This window comes from Heloderma suspectum, chromosome 5 (assembly GCF_057233095.1).
Source record: "Heloderma suspectum isolate Gila_16-S chromosome 5, 16-S_ref, whole genome shotgun sequence".
Taxonomy (NCBI): Eukaryota; Metazoa; Chordata; class Lepidosauria; order Squamata; family Helodermatidae; genus Heloderma; species Heloderma suspectum.
The window spans coordinates 230,148,531-230,171,062 of record NC_139462.1 but is presented as its reverse complement, the minus strand read 5'-3'; the positions used below and the strand labels follow the sequence as shown (position 1 = coordinate 230,171,062).

The following is a 22,532-nucleotide window of genomic DNA, read 5'->3' as shown; positions in this document are numbered from 1 at the left end:
GGTGTCACCTTCCCAAATCCTGATAGATATTGCATTCCAAAGGGTGGAGAGAGTGTCCTGGTTCTCATATTGGCCTACTCAGGTTTGTTTTCTTACTCCCTGGGTTGTTTATTTCCCCTCTCCTTCACTTTGCTCTGTTGTTGGGTTGTGAACTCTGGGTTGTTTTAACTATGGGTTGTTGTTATGTGCGAACCCAGAACCACGGATTGTTCATGGGTTGTTTCACCAGGCTATGGGGGCAATGGGCAGGAGTGGCCAAAAAACCAGCTGCTCTTAATGCTGGTTGTACAGTGCCACAAAGGTATTTGGTATATAGGGAGAGAGCAGGAGAAGGAAGAGGGAATCGAACAACCCAGGAATTGAAAAAACAACAACCTGTGCTTTGAGTGATTGTCTGGCAGACAAATCATAGGTAAACTCTAGGTAAGGAAACAACCCATAGTCTGGGTTGTCCTTATGTACAAATCAGTTCAGAAAATCCTAGCCATAACGGGCTATCAAGCTCCTTTTGTTATATCTTGGGTAACATCAGAGCAATCACCTTCACATTAATCAAGACAGTCTTAAATGCAAAACCAAACAATGCAGGCCTTGTAAGTTTCACATCCATTTGTAGAATTTTGTAATTGCGTGCAGTTGGGACAATCCAGAGGTCTTCAGAGCAAGCAGAAGAGGAAAATGTAGCAATATAACACCCACGTTCCCTGCAAGTTGCAGTGTGCTGGACACTGCTGAGTATCATGAGTTTTGCTGGAGTTATGCATGCGGAGATTTACGCAAGACCGGAATGAGAAGAACCACATGGGTTCATCTAGTTTTCTTGAATCCCCATCACCAAGGAACTTACTTGTTTATGGTACATCCAAAAAGAAATTGCCAGAACACCCCTTCAGTCTGGTTGGCAATTCCAGTACCAAACTGGCCACAGTCAATTGGATGGCAACGGATGTAAGGCAAATAAGCAGTGCAGGCTGGTGGCTCTGATGTCAGTGGGTGGTAAATCCACTCTGGGTTTCAGTCAGAACTCTAAAGCAGCTATCCAAGGTGTGGTTCTGACTGAAACCTGTAGTTGATTTACCACCCCACTGACATCAGAACCACCATCCTCCATTGCAAATAAGACTTGCACCAAAGAGATGGGGAGGGCTGGAGTGTCTCCCTCTACCTGTATGATAGACCAGGCCAGCCCTACCATTAGGCAGAGTGAGGCTCCGCTAGCATTCAGTTAGGGACTGGAAGTTCATATTTCATATCGGTTTCCAATCTTCCCTTAGCTCTGTGGCTCTCTTCACCCATACTCTTTCTCTGTGTATGATGGTACCTGTGCAGGGGTGTCAACGCCCTTCAGAGGGCTGGATTTGGCCCAGAGGGCTGCCAGTTGCCGAACCCCCAATTTCAGAGGCACCACATCAACTGGAAAGAGTTCAGTGGAGGTATTGAACATGAAATTGCCAAGTTACTATATCTTTGCCAGTTGGATATGTTTTGCACTTGTGGTGAATCAGGTTAGTGAGTGGGGCTTTTAGGACAGAAAGTGCTCATCCATCTTGGGGATTGCCAACCGACCAGGGAATAAACAATTCCCTAACTGCTCCTGTGCCTTTAACATGGGTGGGGAACCTCAGGCCTGTTGGCCAAATCTGGCCCTCCTGTGTTCTCCAGATAACAATGCCCCCTTTCCCTGGCCTCACCCCCTCTTGCCTGGCCACCAATAATTTGCTGGTTTCCTGGCTTTTGCACAATTTCTCCCCATTCTAAACAGTTGCAATGCCTCTCCTAAGGCTGAGTTGCGGGCAGTAAGAGCTTTACGCTAAAAGCCGCCAGCATTATGGCCCTGCCCCCTTTTTATATTAGGCCCCACCCACCCCTGGAACGCGGCCCCCCTCAAGAGCTTCTCCAAAGTGGAGTTAGACCCTCAGGCTGAAAGTAGTTTAAACCCTTGCTTCAGCAGCCTGCTCAAGAAAGGTGGAAAAGAGCCAATAACCATAATCAGTGGAGACTAATAATAAAATGATGTTAACATAGTGCTGAAAGGCAGTAAAGGGTGCAATCCTATGCATGCTTTTTCTGTCTAAAATGCTTAGGATTGTGACCTTAAACTGTTAAACTATTAAGCTCTAAGAATCTTTAGCAATGCTGTTTTGTAAGAAGAAATGTTTTTATTTTAATGCATGTACATTATATTTTCCGGTGATGTTATAAGTATATATTTTAATAAAAATATACAGTGGATAAAATGTTTTGTTTATTTCGTTTCATTTCTATACCTCCCAATAGCCGAAGCTCTCAGGGCAGTTCACAAAAATTAAAACCAAAAAGCACACAGTAAAACAATATAAAATATAAAAACATTAAAACCACAATATAACGATACAACCAGAATAAAACCAGAGTAAAACCTAGCAGCAATGCAGAGATTTACAGATTTAAAACAGCAAAGCTAAAAGTCTAAAAAACTAAAATGCCTGGGAAAATAAAAAGGTCTTCACCTGGCGCCGGAAGGAATACAATGTAGGTGCCAGGTGAACCTCACTAGGGAGCTCATTCCACAGCCAGGGTGCCACAGCAGAAAAAGCCCTCCTCCTAGTAGCCACCCGCCTCACTTCCTTTGGCAGGGGCTCACGGAGAAGGGCCGCTGACAATGATCTTAAGGTCTGGGCAAGCACATATGGGAGGAGGCGGTCCCTCAGATAACCTGGCCCCAAGCCGTTCAGGGCTTTGAATGTTAATACCAGCACTTTGAATCCGGCCCAGAAATGGACTGGCAACCAGTGCAGCTGGAAAAGTACTGGCATAATATGAGGTTGCTGGCCAGTCCCTGTTAACAATCTTGCTGCCCTTTTTTGGACCAGCTGAAGTTTCCGGACCGTTTTCAAAGGCAGCCCCACGTATAACGCATTGCAGTAATCCAGACGAGAAGTTATCAGAGCATGGATAACTGTAGCTAGGCTATCTCTGTCCAGATAAGGGCGTAGTTGGTATACCAGCCTAAGCTGACAAAAAGTGCTCCGTGCCACTGAGTTCACCTGTGCCTCAAGTGACAGTTCTGGATCCAAGAGCACCCCCAAACTACGAATGTGATCCTTTAGGGGGAGTGCAATCCCCTCCAGATCAGGTTGAATATCACCTAGCCGGGCAGACGAACCACCCACCAACAGTACCTCCATCTTGTCTGGATTGAGTTTCAGTTTATTGGCCCTCATCCAGTCCATTACTGTGCCCAGGCCCTGATTCAGAACAGCCACTGCCTCACCTGGGTTTGATGAGAAAGAGAGGTAGAGCTGGGTGTCATCCGCATATTGATGGCACCTCAGCCCACACCTCCGGATAACCTCCCCCAGCGGTTTCATGTAGATGTTAAACAGCATGGGGGATAAAACAGAGCCTGTGGAACCCCATGGCACAATTGCCATGGCACAGAGCAATAATCCCCCAGCACCACCTTCTGGAATCGGCCATCCAAGTAGGAGCGGAACGACTGCAGTGCAGTGCCTCCAACGCCCAACCCAGACAACCTATCCAGAAGGATACCATGGTCGATGGTATCGAAAGCCGCTGAGAGGTCCAGAAGAATCAACAGGGTCGCACTCCCCCTGTCCCTCTCCCAGCAGAGGTCATCTCACAGGGCGACCAAGGCAGTTTCTGTTTCAAAACCAGGTGTGAAGCCGGGTTGAAATGGATCTAGATAATCCGTTTCATTCAAGAGTGCCTGCAGCTGTCCTGCAACCACCCACTCAAGCACCTTGCCCAGGAAGAGGATGTTGGCCACTGGCCTATAATAGTTAACATCCTCTGGGTCCAGGGTGGGCTTTTTCAGGTGGTCTGATTACTGCCTCTTTTAAAGAGGCCGGCACCACTCCTAATCTCAAGGAGGAATTTACAACCTCCTGGACCCAGCCGGACATCCCCTCCTTGTTTGATGTAATACGCCATGAAGGGCAAGGGTCAAGCACACGAGTGGTTGATCGGACTTGGCCAAGCACCTTGTCCGCATCCTTGGGCTTCAATAACTGAAACTCATCCAATAAAACTGGACCAGACGGTGCTCTGAATGTCTCTACCAATGGAACTGCATTAATCTTCTTACTAATTCTTGTTAGTACAAAACTAAAGATTGAACCCTCCTAGAACAATTGTGTTTTGTTTGAAATGTATTAATCAGCTATAGATAGTTAAACTGGCAGCCAAAGGCTTCCTAAATGCTGGATCTGTAGTTTGAAAACACTCAGGAAAGGCCAAATCTGTTACAAGAGAGCTGGTGTGGTGTAGTGGTGAGAGTGGGAGCTGGGAGATCTGGGTTCTAGTCCCCATTTGGCCTTGGAAGCTCACTAGGTGACTTTGGGCCAATCACAGACTCTCAGCCCAACCCACCTCGCAGGGTTATTGTTGTGAGGATAAAATGGAGACAAGGAGGAGTATGTATGCCACCCTGAGTTCCTTGGAGGAAAAAAGGCGGGATCTAAATGCAATAAATAAATGAATAGCGGCACCCAGCATTGTAACTGGGTGAATCTGTGATGCATTGTAGCATTTGTGAAAATTAGGAGTGCAACTATTTGAAATCCAACCCCCTCAAGAAAAACTTGAGTTGGCGTTTATCTAAACGTATTTGGAAAAAATAATTTCCTCACTTTCTTTATATATAAAACTTTCTGTCTCTCACACACCATCTTTTGATGAACTGTTTCTGTAAATCAGTCAACTATGCTGTAACACAACAGAAGTCATGTTCACAAGGGCAAATTTTCATATTCATGTGTCTCATCGTACAAAACCTCTCTGAAATAACCTCTGAAAGGCTAAGTAATTTATTCTGGGGAGAAGCATTAATCTCTGTTCTTCATCCTTTCTGACACTTGAATGCATAACCGTGGATGTCTTTGTCAGATGCCTCATTATGCTAACATCGCTACTCCTGTATGTTTGCTTTGATGTCTGCTTCAGACAATGGCTTCTCAATTATTTAAAATGCAAACATTTGGATGAAATAAACCAGGACTATCCAGGCTTCAGCAAAGGAGATCGTTACCTTGTCATGGTGCTGGAGCTTGAGCACTTCAATGACGTCATGAGCTAAACCGTGAAGGGACACCCAAGACGGGAAGGTCATGGCAGAGAGGTCAGACTAAATACGATCCCTGGGGAAGGAAACGGCAACCCACCCCAGTATTCTTGCCGTGAAAACTAAATGGATCAGTACAACCAGAGATATGTCGGTATACCATCGGAAGATGGGACTCCCAGGTTGGAAGATGGTCAAAATGCTACTGGGGAGGAACAGAGGATAAGTTCAACTAGCCCCAGATGTGATGACGCAGCTAGCTCAAAGCCGAAAGGACAGCTAGCAGCCGATGGTACTGGTGGTGAATGATGAATCCGATGTTCTAAAGATCAACACACCATAGGAACCTGGAATGTAAGATCTATGAGCCAGGGCAAATTAGATGTGGTTATTGTGGAGATGTCAAGATTAAATATAGACATTTTGGGTGTCAGTGAAATGAAATGGACTGGAATGGGCCACTTCACATCAAATGGCCACCAGATCTACTACTGTGGACAAGAGGACCACAGAAGAAATGGAGTAGCCTTCATCATTAATAATAAAGTGGCTAAAGCAGTGCTTGGATACAATCCAAAAAATGACAGAATGATCTCAATTCGAATTCAGGGTAAGCCATTTAACATCACAGTGATCCAAATATATGCTCCAACCACAGATGCTGAAGAAGCAGAAGTAGATCAGTTCTATGAGGATCTGCAGCACCTACTGGATAGTACGCCAAACAAAGATGTTATTTTCATTACAGGAGACTGGAATGCTAAGGTGGGTAGTCAAACGACACCTGGAATTACAGGCAAGCATGGTCTGGGAGAACAAAATGAAGCAGGACATAAGCTAATAGAATTTTGCCAAGACAACTCACTGTGCATAACAAACACTCTCTTCCAACAACCTAAGAGACGACTTTATACATGGACTTCACCAGATGGTCGACACCGAAATCAGATTGATTACATCCTTTGTAGCCAAAGGTGGCGGACACCTATGCAGTCGGTAAAAACAAGACCTGGAGCTGATTGTAGTTCAGATTACGAACTTCTTATTGCACAATTTAGAATCAGACTAAAGAGAATAGGGAAGACCCACAGATCAGTTAGATATGAGCTCACTAATATTCCTCATGAATTTGCAGTGGAGGTGAAGAATAGATTTAAGCGACTAGATTTAGTAGATAGGGTCCTGGAAGAACTATGGCAGAAGTTCGTGACATTGTTCAGGAGGCGACAACAAAAAACGTCCCAAAGAAAAAGAAAACCAAGAAGGCAAGATGGCTGTCTGCTGAGACACTGGAAGCAGCCCAAGAAAGAAGGAAAGCAAAAGGCAACAGTGATCGGGGGAGATATGCCCAATTAAATGCAAAATTCCAGAGGTTAGCCAGAAGGGATAAGGAATTATTTTTAAACAAGCAATGTGTGGAAGTGGAAGAAGATAATAGGATAGGAAGGACAAGAGACCTCTTCCAGAAAATTAGAAACATCGGAGGTAAATTCCAGGCAAAAATGGGTATGATCCAAAACAAAGAAGGCATGGACCTAACAGAAGCAGAAGAGATCAAGAAAAGGTGGCAAGAATATATGGAAGATCTGTATAGGAAGGATAATAATATCGGGGATAGATTTGACGGTGTGGTCAGTGAGCTAGAGCCAGACATCCTGAAGAGTGAGGTTGAATGGGCCTTAAGAAGCATTGCTAATAACAAGGCAGCAGGAGACGATGGTATCCCAGCTGAACCGTTTAAAATCTTGCAAGATGATGCTGTCAAGGTGATGCATGCCATATGCCAGCAAATTTGGAAAACACAAGAATGGCCAACAGATTGGAAAAAATCAACTTATATCCCCGTACCAAAAAAGGGAAGCACCAAAGAATGTTCCAGCTATCAAACAGTGGCACTTATTTCACATGCCAGTAAGGTAATGCTCAAGATCTTGCAAGGTAGACTCCAGCAATTCATGGAACGAGAATTGCCAGATGTACAAGCTGGGTTTAGAAAAGGCAGAGGAACTAGAGACCAAATTGGCAATATCTGCTGGATAATGGAGAAAGCCAGGGAGTTTCAGAAAAACATCTATTTCTGTTTTATTGACTATTCTAAAGCCTTTGACTGTGTGGATCATAACAAATTGTGGCAAGTTCTTGGTGGTATAGGGATACCAAGTCATCTCGTCTGCCTCCTGAGGAATCTGTATAACGACCAAATAGCAACGGTAAGAACAGACCACGGAACAATGGACTGGTTTAAGATTGGGAAAGGAGTAAGGCAGGGTTGTATACTCTCACCCTACCTATTCAACCTGTATGCAGAACACATCATGCGACGTGCTGGGCTTGATGAAGCCAAGGCTGAAGTTAAAATCGCTGGAAGAAACATTAACAATCTCCGATATGCAGATGATACCTCTTTGATGGCTGAAAGCGAGGAGGAGCTCAGGAACCTCATGACGAAGGTGAAAGAAGAAAGTGCAAAAGCTGGGTTGCAGTTAAACCTAAAAAAACCCAAGATTATGGCAACCAGCTTGATTGATAACTGGCAAATAGAGGGAGAAAACGTGGAGGCAGTGACAGACTTTGTCTTTCTAGGCGCAAAGATGACTGCAGACGCTGACTGCAGCCAGGAAATCAGAAGACGTTTACTTCTTGGTCGGAGAGCAATGACAAATCTTGATAGTGAAGAGCAGAGACATCACACTGACAACAGAGGTCCGCATAGTTAAAGCAATGGTATTCCCCGTAGTAACCTATGGCTGCGAGAGCTGGACCATAAGGAAGGCTGAGCGAAGGAAGATCGATGCTTTTGAACTGTGGTGCTGGAGGAAAATTCTGAGAGTGCCTTGGACTGCCAGAAGATCAAACCAGTCCATTCTCCAGGAAATAAAGCCAGACTGCTGGCTTGAGGGAATGATATCACAGGCAAAACTGAAGTACTTTGGCCACATCATGAGAAGACAGGATACCATGGAGAAGATGCTGATGCTAGGGAAAGTGAAAGGCAAAAGGAAGAGGGGCCGACCAAGGGCAAGATGGATGGGTGATATTCTGGAGGTCACGGGCTCGACCTTGGGGGAGCTGGGGGTGGCTACGGCCGACAGGAAGCTCTGGCGTGAGCTGGTCCATGAAGTCATGAAGAGTCGGAAGCGACTGACTGAATAAACAACGACATCCAGGCTAGCTTTGCACATACCTACTTGTCGGGCTGAACATGCTAGAATGGAAAATTAGGTGAATTCAGGGCATCTGGAATTTGACTTTGGTTAAGGTCTGAAATTAAGCAAAAGTCAAATTTTATGGACCATATCTAATTTTGGGATTGTTTAAACTCAAGTTTCTCCTTCTAAGACCCAAATGATGACACTCACATTTATGCTGAAACATAAAGAGTGAAAATTAGGTCACCATCTTCATCGAGTATTTGAGAGGGACAGGTGATTGATTATCAATTTTAAAAATGGATCCCTTGGTTACAGTGTCAGCGTTTTGTTTTTTAAAGAAGAAATCGGATTGAAAGATGATATTGAGCTCCCTTTTAATCTACTATAGCTGCATGAATGTGAATGGCACACAAATGGAAATCAAAATGTTTCCCTTAATTCAGCAATAGTTTAAAAAGAGTAATCCTGGTCCCTGTTAAGTTTGATGAAATGAGCTTATGGTGTTAAGTGTGGCAATTTCCCTTTCTCATCAGTATCTCATGTTGTTCAACAATATATGTTCAATGGGACTTACTTCCAAGTAAGTGCATATCTAGGATTGCAGCCTCAAACTACAGAGCTAATGGGGCGCAGTGGTCAGAGCTCCCATCGAGGTGGGCGGGTGAGGAGGGAATGGCTGGGTGATAAAGGCAGCTGTAGTCTGACACTTCTGGAGGCACCAGGGTGGGGGAAGGTTCGTTTAAATCCCCACTCATTGGCTGGTCTCTCAGCCTGACTGTCCTCACAGGGTTGTTGTGAGGATAAAGGAGGGAGGGAATCATGTATGCAACCGTGATGAGCCCTTTGGAGGAAAGGTAGGATATAAGTGGAAAAAGATGAAGATCTCTCCCTCCCGGCTTTTTACACAGTATTCTCTACTGGGCATTAGGCAAGCTGCCGTTTCTCAGCTTCAGCGCCTGCAACCGCCCTCCATGAACAGTACCGGCCTGCCCATTTATAGAAGCTGATGCGTAGAGGGAAAAGCACTCTGTGTATGCTCAGAGGAGAACCCGAAAGGGGGCCACCGTGTCTGTATCCCTCCCCGAATGAGCCCCTTCATCTCTGTTGCCCTCCCCGCTAAAAAAGGGGGATCCCCTCGCACGCGTCACCGCTCCCCTTTCCCTGCGCCCCCGAGCGACGAGCTCGGGGCTCCGCTCGCCGCCCCTTTCCCGGGCGACCGGGGGGCTGCTCTCGCTCGGCGGCTCCCGCGCCTGCGCCAACACCGCCGCGCGCCTGCGCAGTGCGCGGGAAGATGGCGGCCGCGCCTGGCGCGCTGCAGGAGGAGGCGCTGAGGCGAAAGGAGCGGCTCAGGGCCTTGCGGGAGCGCACCGGGGCGGCGGCCAGGCAGGTGCGTCGGTGGGCGAGTTGGCTGGGCGGCGGCCCGGAGAACGCGGCTGGGCTTCGCCGGAGCCTGCGTGTGGAGGGCCTGGGGGGGGCGCCGTGGGGCGGCGGCGGCGGGATGACGTCAGGCCGACGTCATTCTTGCGTGGGTTGAGACGCACATAAGACGAGCCCTGGTGGGTCAGAGCCAGACGCAGCCTCCCGGCGTCCCCCGGCTGTCCTGGGCTGCGTCTCCCATCGCTCCCGGCCAGCCTGGCCTGCTTCGCCCATCATTGCCAGCCTGGGCTGGGCCCCAGCTCCCATCACTCCCAGTCCGCCTGGGCCCCAGCTCCCATCATTCCCAGTCCGCCTGGGCCCCAGCTCCCATCATTCCCAGTCCGCCTGGGCCCCAGCTCCCATCATTCCCAGCAGCTCCCATTGTTCCCAGCCACCGTGGCCTGGAGTGCAGCTTCCATCGCTCCTGGCCAGTATGGCCAACAGACACCCCTGGCTGGGAATGATGGGATTGCAGGCCCACAGATTTGGAGGGCCCCCGGTGGGGGAAGGCAGGCCAAAAGGTTTGTCCAGTCCAGCGTCTGGTTCCTGATAGAGGCCAAATCCTGTGTCTCTACGCGGCCCTCCCCTGAAATCTAGTGGTCAGAGGTGCTTTTGCCCATGGAAGTTCCATGTCACGGGGCTCATCATCATGCTGAGCATTTGTATAGCGCTTTCAAGTAGTGTTGGAAGCATTTTATGTGCATTATCCAGTTGGAATCCTTGCACAGCAGATCACTGTTATTCCTCCCCATATTACAGAGGTGGGAACTGAGGTTGATAGAGGAGTGGCTTGTTTAAGGCCACTGTCCTAGTGAGTTAATGGCAGAGATGAAACATCCTGATTCAGAGCTGAAGCCCTTAGTTGCTGTGCTGCACCAGCTATGTTCCATGCTAGAACAAACCAAGAGGACCCTGCAGTCCAGAGAGTAGCCAGTTGGATGTTTCTACAGCAGGTCATAAAGGGACTAGCGATCTCCCACTATTACTCCCATTCTCCCTCCCGCCCCCCACCCCAAATCTGGTATTCAGAATCTCTGAACAAGGGTGTTGTATTTAATAACAACAATGGCTAATAAGAGCACTTGCTAGTTCACACTAAAGGCCTTTCTAGTCCTGGATTCTGCTTCCCAAAGCATCCACTTGGACGCCTTCATGACAGCAACGATGCCTCCCCTTGCTGTTGCCTCCCCTGTGTCTGGAATTCAAAGGTACACTGCTTCCAAACGTGGAGATTTCATGTGCTTCTGATACATGTGTATGTTACGAATTTATCAGAGAACATGAAGCAGCCTTGCTGGATAAGATTAAAGTAGCCTTCCCCAACTTGGTGCCTACCAGGTATTTTGAACTTCAATTCCCATCACCCCCAGCTAGCATGGCCTATGGCCAGGAATGCTGGAAGTTGTAATCCAAAGCATCTGGTAGCGCCAGGCTGGGGGAAGGCTTAGTTGAAGAAACTTGTTTTTAAGCATCCTGACTTTAAGAGATGGCTCTGGAAGCTCACCAGCAGGGCATGGAGGTGTCAGACCTTCTACATGATGTGCCCCCTCCCCCAGCAACTGGCATTTAGAGGTGAGGTTCACTGCCTCTGGACATGGAGGTTCCACTTCGCTATCCTGGCTAATAGTTGTTGGTGGGATAGTTTCTTAGTTCGGTATTCCAGGCAAGAATCCCAGTAATCAGGTGACACATGGTGGTCCACCAGAAATTGGCCAGTGATCCACACTTTGAATATCATTATTATTTGTAAGCTGCACTGGGAACCTTTTTTGGCTGAAGAGCAGGGTAAAAATACAGTAAATAAAATAAATAAAAATATCCATCCTGGTGTAGAAAATGTAGGAAATTTGGATGGTGTGGAGGTAGCTGAAGGTTAGAGCTGAGATTTAGTCCAATGCAGTAGTTTTGAGTGAGGAGGTGTTGGTCAAATCCCTTGAGTGAAGCTCCTTGAGTGACTTTGGGCCACTTAATTACCCTAACTAATTTTGCAGGGTTGCTGTGATGGGTGGGGAACTCATATGAACTCTTTGATCCTTGGAGGAAGGGTGGGGTAAGATAAAATAAACAGGTAGGCATTTTGTTGTCTTTGTCATAACACTAGAAATGGGAGTCACCCACTGAAATTGATTGTTAGTACATTCAGGACAGTCATCAAGAAAGGACCTTCAGACAATGCACAGCTGCCTGCCTTGAGCGTCATATTTCTTGATAGAAAGGCGGAGTACAAACCAAATCATTCAGTGAACCTACTGAATTTACTACGAAGATGTGCTCAGGGTTGCTGTCTTCAATGGTTTTAAAAATGGGATTGGGGAAAGTCGTAGAATGTAGGTCTATCAGCTGTTGGTAAGCCATGATAGTTAAATTTCACCAATTTTTATTGTCTCTGTAAGCCGCCTTGAGTGCCATTTTTTGGTAGAAAGCCAAGACACAAATCAAATCAACCAATCAATAAAAAATTGAGCTTGTATGTACAGAGTCAGCATTGAGTATTAGCTGCTGGGGATAAATAACACAGGAAAATGGTGGCTTTTGTGCCCTGCTTTTCTGAGTGTCCCAGAGGCATCTGGCTGATGATTGTTGGAAACAAGATGCTGGATAAGATGCGGTCTTGATCTGACTTAACAAGGCAGTTGTTGTGTTCCTAATATGCTGTGGTCTGCTGGAGCTTGGGGAAGGCTGGCTTAAAGCATTTTACTTAGAAATCATTTAAACATTGAGAAAACATGAACAGAAATGTTTCCATCTTAACTCAAATGAGGATACCAGAAGTCTTGTATTTGCAAGCCTCTTTTATGAGGGGAGGGTTGCTAGAGGTCTAAAGCTGGAGACATGAGGGTGGAGCAGGGTGCCATGAGGCAGAGGATGTGGAAGTTCATGGAAAATCTGTGTGTTGTCACATGGTCAAAATGAAGGGTATATCGCTATTGCGATATACGCAATATATTGCAATATATACGGGTGAGCAGAAAGTGGATCTCCAGATGTTCTGGCCGTTAACTCCCAGCATTCCTGACCATTGGCCATGGTGTCAGGGGGTTCTGGGAGTTAAAATGCAAAATCCCTGGAGACCTTCTGCCCAGCCCTGCTATAAAATATTTGCTGTGTGCCTGCAAATGTCATAATATTGAAGTGGCCTTGAACGGGGCAGAAGGCATGGGGCTTGGGCACTGAATGGTGGGAGAGTTGAGGTCCTCAAGTAGGATACGATGGTGTGGTGTATTTGGTGTGGTTTTGCGCTAATGGTGGATGGGACAGAATATGGGGGGTGCACAGTGTTATTGTAGTGGTAGAATAGAAGTCTGAAGGGTTTAATGGGGCTGCCCTTTGGGGGTGTAAGTGCTAGTAATGCAGGAGATGCAATAGAGCAAGGCATTAGAAGGATTAGAGCATTTGAAAACTGGGGCTGGGGGTGCAGATGAGTCACTATGGAAGCCCATGGCTTGGAATTGATTATGAAGTGTTTGAAAACTGGCAGAGGTTGTAGACACTATACAGAGAAAGATGAATCATGCAACCAGGGAGATTAACTGCTGCTGTTTTTTCCTATTCCCTCTGAACCTTTTAGTTCGCCTCCCTTATAGAAACTAAGGTTAAGTAAGTATAATTGAACTGAACACACCTTCTTCCCCTGTTTGCCATTGCCTCCATCAAGTGAGGACCTGTAAGCTCTTTGGGACGGGGGCCTATCCTTTTTTTGTGGTTACTCTGTAAAGCGCTGTTAACATTGATGGCACTGTGTGATTAAAAGTTTGGGAGTATTCATTAGGCATTTGGGATTTAGCTTATGAAAAATCTAAAGAGGTTTGCTTGGTGTTTATGTGCTTATGAATGGTATCGAGAGTGAAAAGAATTCATTTCTTGCTTTCATTGCTATTAGCCTACAAGAACAAAGGATTCCTGTGAAACTGATTGGCATTAGATTCAGAGTGTGCTACATACAATTCATAACTAACTTATATAATGAATTGCCAGCGATGAGCATTGTTATAAGTTGCTTTTAAAAGGACCAACCAAATTTATGGAGGCCTAGATCCATCAGTGGCTATTAGCTAAAATGGAAGCGTCTGTTTTCAGGATACTTCTGATAACAAGATGCTGGGCGACCAACAGGCGTTGACTATTTCCATCATGTCCCACTTGTGAACTTCCCATGAACGTCTGTCCAGCTACTGTCAGAATGCTGGGCTAGAATTAATGAGGCAATTCATTGTTATTATTATTTGCATATTTTCTGCAGTTCTTCTCAGAGCATGTCTACATGAATTTAGCATGGGATGGTTCATGCATATCCTGGGTTCCATGCACACCAAATCTTAAGAGAACTTGATTGTATGTAATGAACTGGTAATAATATATGGGAGGAATATCATTGGTCAGTCCCAGCTGAGGTCATTTAGTGCTTGTTCTCTCATATGTTGTTGTCTGTTTCCACTGCACCCCTCTTGTCCAGAACCATTCCTTTTGTCCGTCGGAAACATTTTGTCTTTTAATTAAAAAGAAAGATGATAGCTGAAGGTTTGCTGGCACTCTCCTCACTGCCAGTGCCCCTGAGAAGCTGCAGTTCTATGAATTATCCATGTTAAGAATAAAGCGATCTGTCTGGCCCGTCTGGCAAGATAAACTGCCTGTCCCACAGCTCATGGTTTATTAATAGTTTGACTAATAAATTTTTCTTGATGGCTCTGGAAAATGGATTACTTTGGACAAGGCTTGCTTCTGTGGTTTTGCCATAATTTGCTTCAGAGAGCTCCGATAGCATCTTGGGTGACCTTTTAGGTGTTGAAAGGTGCTAAAAGACTCCAGACAGGCCTAACATGGGGCACAATCTGCACTGGAACTGTTTCCTGTGCAAGTCCCATTGAAACAAATGGGATTTGCAAAGTTGTTGTTACAATTATTCATATCCCACTTTTCAGGATACAAAATCTTTCCAATGTGGCTTATAGATAATATCAAAATATATTAATAAAATCACAGTAAATGACATTAACATATAAAAAAGTCATCGGAATACTTCTCACAAGGCAGTTGATGGTAGATGGTTTGTTAGGGGTCCAGCTGGAGCAAACCATAATGTTTTCCTTTCCTGGATGCCTTTGTTAAACTTCCCTGAGCCCTTGGGGTGGGTTTAAAAATGGGCCCAACACAGCACCTGGTGTTTTGATACCACCTTTCTATATGGAGACTTCATCTCAGAAATATCAGATGCTGGGGCAAAACATTAGGAGGTGGACTTCACTGGAAGCACCTAATTAGAAAGTTACGTTGGTCATGTTGAGGGCAAGGGGGTGTGTAATCTCCCATACAGTGGTCTCTGGTTGCACTCATATCAAAGGAAGGGATCATAAAAGGCATGAATGGGGTGGCACTTGAATGGGGTGTATAAACAGGGGTGGCATTTTATGACTTGGCCCAGTTTGGATATTCTAAAATCTTATTGCTGGTGGAGGCTCATGCAGTTCCACTAGCAACTGGTTGTGTTTTCTTTGGTGCTCTCTCCCCATTGTAAGAAACCAAATAGTTGCATTGTGCGCAAGCGAATAACTGTGGTGGTATTTGTTCATGTACAAGACCGCAACGTTTGGGCGTATGCTTGCCAGAAATGGATGATCCTCGGTGTGTGCTCATCAGTTGCACATTTTGTGTTTTCATACCATATGAGGAAGTAGAGGAGAATCTTTATCTCAATTTAAGCAGAGTCTTTTTTTAAGACACAAAGAAAAATAGGAAAGAAAATGCTTGCTGTGCTGGTGTGATAAAGTGTGTGGTTTGCTCTGGCTGGAGTAGGAAGTTTTACTTACGTTGCTGTCTAAATTCAGGATACAAATGGTGCATTGTCACCTTAACAACCAAAGTATGGATTCTCTGGCTGCTGGAATTGCCCAGCAGTTGTTATCAAGACGCAGGTTAGATAAAACCAGATGGGTCTTAAAGGAACATTTATTTTATTTGTACCACCTTCTTTAAAAATCTAAACAGGAATTTTAAAAATAGTAACAGCCCCTTAAAAATAACATGGGTTAAAATGATACCTGAATGCAGTACAGACATGCTTATTAAAGTTGACACAATCTCTTAAAACTGAATCCCTCACCCTCTGTTGAGCACACTGAACTTGGTCTTGCCAAGTTAAGCACTTCTAAGCTCCATTGGTTTCTGAGAGATTTAAGAACATTCTTTGATTTCAAGTAGGATAGAGAGGCACGTGCTTAAATCTTTCCCATGGAAACCAATGTGGCTTAAAATTGTTCAACTTTGGTCAGATCCTATCCATTGAATTCAAACTCTGCTTTTTCTGTGTAAAAGAACAAACTCGGGTAAAAATATATGGCCACTAAGGTCCAGTGTTATATCCCATTGCCTATTGTCTTTATATCCAGATTATGAATGCTCAGACTCTTTGTCATCCAACAGCATGGTCGTTTCTTTTCCATGTGATGGAGAAATCTGTTTTACCCAGTAACTACCAGCCAATGATTCTGGAAAGTTCTGGGCACTTAGTCTTCAAGTCATTGATGACCTGTATTAGAAGAACCAAAAGAAACACTTAATTTCACAATTGCTCACTTGAGCAGATATCGGTTCTGAAGGTCAGAAGGCATGTAAACTGCATGACAACAGATTTGGGATTATGCTCCTGGGTGGAGATGTTGGAAGATTCTGTCAAGGGGGTGAAGCCCGCCCAGCATTCTGCAGCTCAGCCCCCTAGACTCCAACTCTCCAGCCTGTGAGCTGGCCCAACTCGATCTGCGTGAGTCGCGCCAGCTTGCAGATTTCCGTCGATTATTTCCCCCCCTCTAAAAATGGCAAATTACACAAATTGCAGCCGCAATTTGCATAACTTGGGCAAATTATGGCTGTAATTAGTGTAATTTGCACAAATTGTGGACATGAAGCACTTAGTGCAAATGCAAGCCGAGTCAGGGTCTCTGGGGAAATCTGGCGAGCCCCAAGAGCATCAGATTTCCCCATGACAGACATCCCTGAGTAGTATAAAGGTTCTGTTCTAGTGCTGCTCAGACTTTTCTTCCCCTCTCCACCTTATGTGACACAGAATGTACCTGCTGGGCACGACCCCAGATGCTGCCTGCCTGCTGCCTGTGCATTTGTCATTTGGCAGGGATGATGTCATCCCCCCTCAGAATTCCCTGTTCTCTCTGATCTTGCTGCAGTCTTCAGAGCAGCTGAGGTGAAATGGATGTTCCCAGCAACAATATGTTCTTGTGATCTATCCCTGTTGTAGCACAAAGTATTTTGAGATGGCTTGGTCTTGAATGGGTAATGTAAGCCATTAGGCTTACAGAGAGAGATGGATCAACACAGCTGCCTACAGTTTTGGACTCTCCTTGGGGATACAGCTCTGGGGACTGTCGTGATGAGCCTGTTACACCATTGTGCTTGGGGCTAGTGGGTGTGATCTCGCTCCCCTGTCATGGGTTCACTGTACATGTGGGGGAGGGGCAGAGTCAGAACAGATCTTTAGTTATAAACATGTTTTGTTCTACCATAGCAAACAATTAGTATGCATTAGGGATGTGTGAATCGGCAAAATTCAAACTCATGGAGGTTCTCTAAATTCCACCTCGAGGCGTATTCTGACTCATGTGCTTATCAGATTGTGAGCTGTTTTTGTGCGCATTTTCCCTAATGTACACATCAATTGTGCACATTTTTGAAATGTATGCATTTTTCTCCTGTTAGTTAAAGTGTTTGTGTGCATTTTTTCAAATGTATGCATTTTAACACTTTTTTTTGGTTCTGTTAATTGTTCTGCAAACTCTGAAATGTATGGATTTTGATCTCAGACTGCATTTGGGTCCATATTTGGTTTTGAGAGGTGCAAACTGAATAAATTCTGGTAAAAAGTCAACTGAAATTATTTTCCTATATGTGCCTAGTATGCATGTGTGTTCAGGGAAATACGTATATGAATCACAAAGACACTTGATTTAAATAAGTAACTTAATTTGGTCCTCTCTCTCGGTGATTTCAGTCAATCTGCCTGGTCAAAGCAGCTTCTGGCAGTTTCCATTTCCTGAGCACACCAGCCCCAGCAGTTTCCCTGACTTATTAATCTACTATTGAAATATGATTGGTACTCAGACTCCTGTCTGTTCTTTTTCCAGGGGGTGGGAAAGAGTAGAAAGGTGCAAGAGAAGCATCAGGGTAGAGCTCGAGCCTCCATGAACAACAACTGCCTCTCAGCAAGACCCACCTTAAAATTGAACCACTTGTTATGCAAATGCATCCGATTGACCCTAAAGCAAAGCATCACTTGAAGAAAACTTTAAATGGTAATATTTAGTCCTGTAGTGAATTATCAAGGAGCGTTGTGAATATTACATTGTTAAATTGTGGGATTTGCTACCACACAATATAGTGATGGCCACCAACTTGGATGGCTTTTGAAGAGGTTAGACAAATTCATGGAGGAAAAGGCTACCAGTGGCTACTAGTCAAGATGGTTATATGCTACTTCCAGTATCAGAGGCAGGATGCTTACGTACGCCAGCTGCTTCTCGTGGGCATCTGGCTGGCCACTGTGGGAACAGAATGTTGATAGGCCTTTGGTCTGATCCAGCAGTGCTCTTCTTACTTTATGTTCTTGTAAAATCTCTCATGAGACATAGCAGTCCATGAATAGATGTAGGAACTGAGAAGTGCAGTGTGAACGCTGGGAAAGGAGCTAGATTGTCAGGGTTGGGACTATTTCCATGTTTGTTCCTTGGATTTGGAGCTGAGTTTACTCTGTGTCCTTCTTTCACATAGGCTCCATTACATCAGCAAGGTGTGATTGTAAGCCATATATATGCATACATTTAGCCAGTTAGTTCTCTCCTGTTGCTAAGCTTCCTTCCCTGCCCCAGCAGCTTCCCAACTCTTGGTGCATATCTTCCACAGGTGAGTCTTGCAGGACCCATAGCTTTGTTTTGTCAAAACTTGCTGAGGGAGGTTTATGACTTCCTTGAGCCCCTCTCCTCTGTTATCTGTGATAACAGCACTCCCTCCCATATGGGATGGCTGAGGTTTGTTTGTTCAGCCAGGAGGACCAGTCCTTCCTACTGTTGTTGTTGCTACTGGAGTGGCTGCCAGATCTTGCTTTGCTTGATCTGTGGGAGTCATCGATGCAGGATGAAGCCTTTGCAAAGTTCTTGAATGCTCCTGGGCTATGAGATGTATTGAGGGTTCCACATTAGCACTGGGTGGTCTAACAAAGACTAGTATGATGGAAGGGATCTGCTGGAATCACTGGAACCCCATTTTAGGTCAGATTTGCCTTGCAGTTCAAAAGAGTAGAGAGGGTGGTGTGTGAGAGTCAGTGGAAGAGACAGACACATCTCTGTAACTTCTCAGGTGCATTTTCCCCATCCAGGTTGTAGCTTTCTATATATTTTGAGCCAGGTTTGTAGAGCTGTATGCTTGGAACTGTGTTGCTGCTTCATCAGCTTCCCAGGGGGTTTGGTCGGAGGAAACCTTTTCTGATCCAGCAATTGTATATTTTAGTTCTCAAACAACTCAAAAGCCATTATTCAAATTGCCCTCTCTCTCTCTCTCTCTCTCTCTCTCATTCCCCCGCCCCCAAAGTGTTGCTTGGAGTGGAAGAAAAACTCAGGCTCTTGCAGTGTTAGCAAAGGGTGTAGAAGGTGGTGAAATCTCTCAGGTTCAGCACAGAGGATGTGACAGCTTTGAAAACTTGCAGTCATATTTTTAAACCTGTTGGCGCCAGTCTGTGTACTGGTATAAATAACAAAGTGAAAGGGGATTAATTGTGGATAACAAATGCAGAGCGAGCCAGCAAGACTCTTGAGAGGACTTTCTAAACACATTTAATAAGTACTTGGAAAATGAGGAATTCATAGCAAAATACTTTCCACACATAACCGTGCTGTGTTTTTCTCTCCCCATCCTTCAGAGCTATTAACTTTTGCACTCTTGGCTATTTCCCCCTTGATATATGCACCTTGCAGTAATTCTTTAAAGGGATCAGACAAGAGATCCAGCGTTTTGCTGAATGGTGAAAGATTGGTTGTCCTGTGATGGGCTGTATCTGCCTCAAGCTGGCCCTGCTCTCCCCACACAGGATTAGTTTGCCTCAAGCCAGGAAACAGTAACTTGTTTTGTAGGAGCACTGCATGAGTGTCAGTGCCCCTGCTTCAAACAAGTCTGCAGCTGGTCGCATTATCTAATCCCAGGTGGCTCTGTTTGCATTTGCTGCTACTAGTGACTTGCTTTTTTTAGCCCTTTGAGGTGGAAAGTCTTCAAAAATGTTAGGTGTCAGCTTTGTAAGGGGCTGGAATTTATGTCAAATTCTTACATGTATTTGGGCACCCAGGAAACCAGATGTCCAGGGTTTTGAAGTAAGGTAGTGCCTATGGTGGTGGATGGAAAATTTTGAACATAGCATGACTGTTTTGCACAATGGCTATGTCTCAAATTCTGTCTCTGTCAGTGGATTCCTGAGCAGCCTTGCCTGAATCACCTTGGGCAAGCTGGTGTGGCAAAGGCCACCGGCCATTCAACAGTAGCAAGGGGCTTTGGGTTCTCACCTGTGAGAGCTGATATTTAGGCATGCAGGGTCTGTTGAGGGTCTGTTGGCTGGTTTCACCATGTGGCCTCTCTGAACTATAGCGCGGCCCTCAGTGAGAGATGGTGGAAGCATGCCATGGCATCTGGGCAGAATTTCCAACTGAAAGGGTCTGGAGACATGTTGGTAGACATACTCCTCCCCACTTAAGCTGCATTTAAGCCCTGCCCACCTTGTACAGTCACGCGGAGGTGGAGCTATGGAAAAAGGGGGCTGGCAGAAGAACTACGGCAGCCCAAGCAAGTTGCAGTATCCTCCTCCCTATTCACTAGCTACGCTGTAAGGCAGCTTTCCCTAAGCTGGCTGAGAATGATGGGAGTTGTAGTTCAATGCATCTGGAGGGCCCCAGATTGGGGAAGGCAGCTGTAAAGCCAGGTTTGGCAACCAAGGTGACTAAACTGCCCTCTGTGCTGGTTTGATTGGGTGATCTGAGCCACCTTCCTGGGCAGGTGCCCTCGCTTTACACCGTAGCGAGGAGTCTGGTTTATACCAGCCTTCTAAGATGCTCCATTCTCCCAGCCTGGCCAGTTCAGGTCACCCTCTCCCTAGAGAGGGCACCCCCCCCCCCCGTGTGATATATTTTGTTATGGATACTGTAAACTCACAGAATTGTTTTTTTTAAACCCGATTGCTTTTTAAAAACAGTTTCACAGAAGAAAAGTTAAATACTTGCAACCATATGCATAATTTTTATCCTTCTGCTCTTCCCTTCACCCTCTTTGTAAGTCCTGTACCTCCCCCACCTTCAGGGGGTTGGACAAATTCCTGGAGGCCTGATGGCCATGTGCTGCTTCAACTACCAGAGGCAGTGAGCTTATGTACAACAGTTGCTGGGGAACATGGGTGAGAGGGCGCAGTTGTGCTCATGCCCTACTTGTAGGTTCGTGATGGAGAGCTGGTGGGCCACTGTGTGAACAGAATGATGGACTAGATGGACCCTTGGTTTGATCCAGCAGGGCTCTTCTTATGTTCTTAGAAACAGTGGGTGAAAAAATGCGGGTGGGGGGAAGACCCTCAAGTTGTCAGCTGAGTATTGATGCTGTTAGGGAGGCAGAAGCAGCTATGGGCTGTTCTCCCAAAAGGTCAAGGAAGCCATGTTGGATTCCATGAAACTTTGTAGCTGCTGTTTTGCTGGCATTAGTTGCCTTTTTGCTTTGCAGCCAGAGCCAGCTTGTCCCTTACGTGCTGTTCCACATCAAGGGCAGTGGCTGATTTCCAGTGTTGGAGGATTAACCATTTGGTCACGTATGGCACATCATCAACATGCTCTGCTTGGTTCTGTAGAATTGACTTTTTTTGGTGGCAGCCTCGTTAAAAGTTGGTCAAGTGCTCCTTCTAGTATTCCTTGGGTGACTTGTGCACTCTGACCATGTCTCTTGCGTTTGGCCAAGAAAGAGTGAGTCAGATTCAAGGTCACTTTTAATTATCGGATTGGCAGCTAAAGTTTAGTTCCCCTCTTGGTTCCAAGCTTATCATCCAAAGATAACAGCGGGGACGGAGCTCCCTTAACTCCCTTTGTTAAGAAGCAAGCTTCTTCAAGGATCTTCTGGTTTTGAAAGTGGAAAATCAGATGTGTAAGACAAGTGTGTTTTTGTTTTGTTCCTTTGTTTTTAAAGGGGGGAATGCAGATCCTGGCTTGGCTAACTAGGGCTGCGTTTTTGAACTATCCTTTGTTAAACAGCTCTGCCTTTTTCCAAAAGACCTTTTTTTGTGACTTAATTTATAAAGGGATAATGGGGAGGGGAAGAAGAGACTCAGGGAAACTAGGTTAATGATCAACTCCAAAAATGCACAGTTAAATCTGTCTTGCAACCATGTGGGAATGCTTAATTAGTATGTGCAAAGCATGTGATTTTACATCTGCAAACGACTCCCTGGTGTTGCTTGAAATTAACCTATTATGTGTGTTCACATCAGATATATAAGTAGTTGCTTCTGGCTTAAATATTGTTAATATAGCAGCATTGCTGTACATGGCTCTTCACAGAACCTAGAATTTTTAATTTTTCAGTGGCAGATGTGGCTTCCCCACCACCTTTTAATCTAGCTAATTTTTGGTTTTCCCCAGACTTGCTGTGTGGGCCTGTGGGATTACTTTTTGAATGCAAATCTGAGAGATGGTTCTTTGGATTTTCTAAAATGGGGTGGGGATATGGCTGCCCACATTTGGGGACATAGTTTCTTTTTCAATATTTGCACATTTGCATTGGAGAACTTTTACCAAAATCCACCCTACCAGTCCCCCATAAGAGAATGCTTAACTATGTTAACTTTCAAAAGTAGGTTAAGTATGCTACCTCCAGTAATCAGAGCC

The 22,532-nt window shown here is 45.4% G+C and overlaps 1 protein-coding gene across 6 annotated transcripts in view; it reads left to right on the top strand.

Annotated features, from left to right (window-relative positions):
- Positions 1–9,490: 9,490 nt before the first annotated feature.
- CCDC12 (coiled-coil domain containing 12) overlaps positions 9,491–22,532 on the top strand; it is a 51,697-nt gene continuing 38,655 nt past the window's right edge. For all 6 annotated transcript variants that reach the window (XR_014792481.1, XR_014792483.1, XR_014792482.1 and 3 more), the window contains exon 1: positions 9,491–9,601. Coding sequence is in view for 1 of the 6 variants with exons in the window: in XM_084859492.1 (XP_084715618.1) it covers positions 9,506–9,601 (96 nt within the window). In the remaining 5 variants the exon portion in view is untranslated. The remainder of the gene's footprint in view (positions 9,602–22,532) is intronic.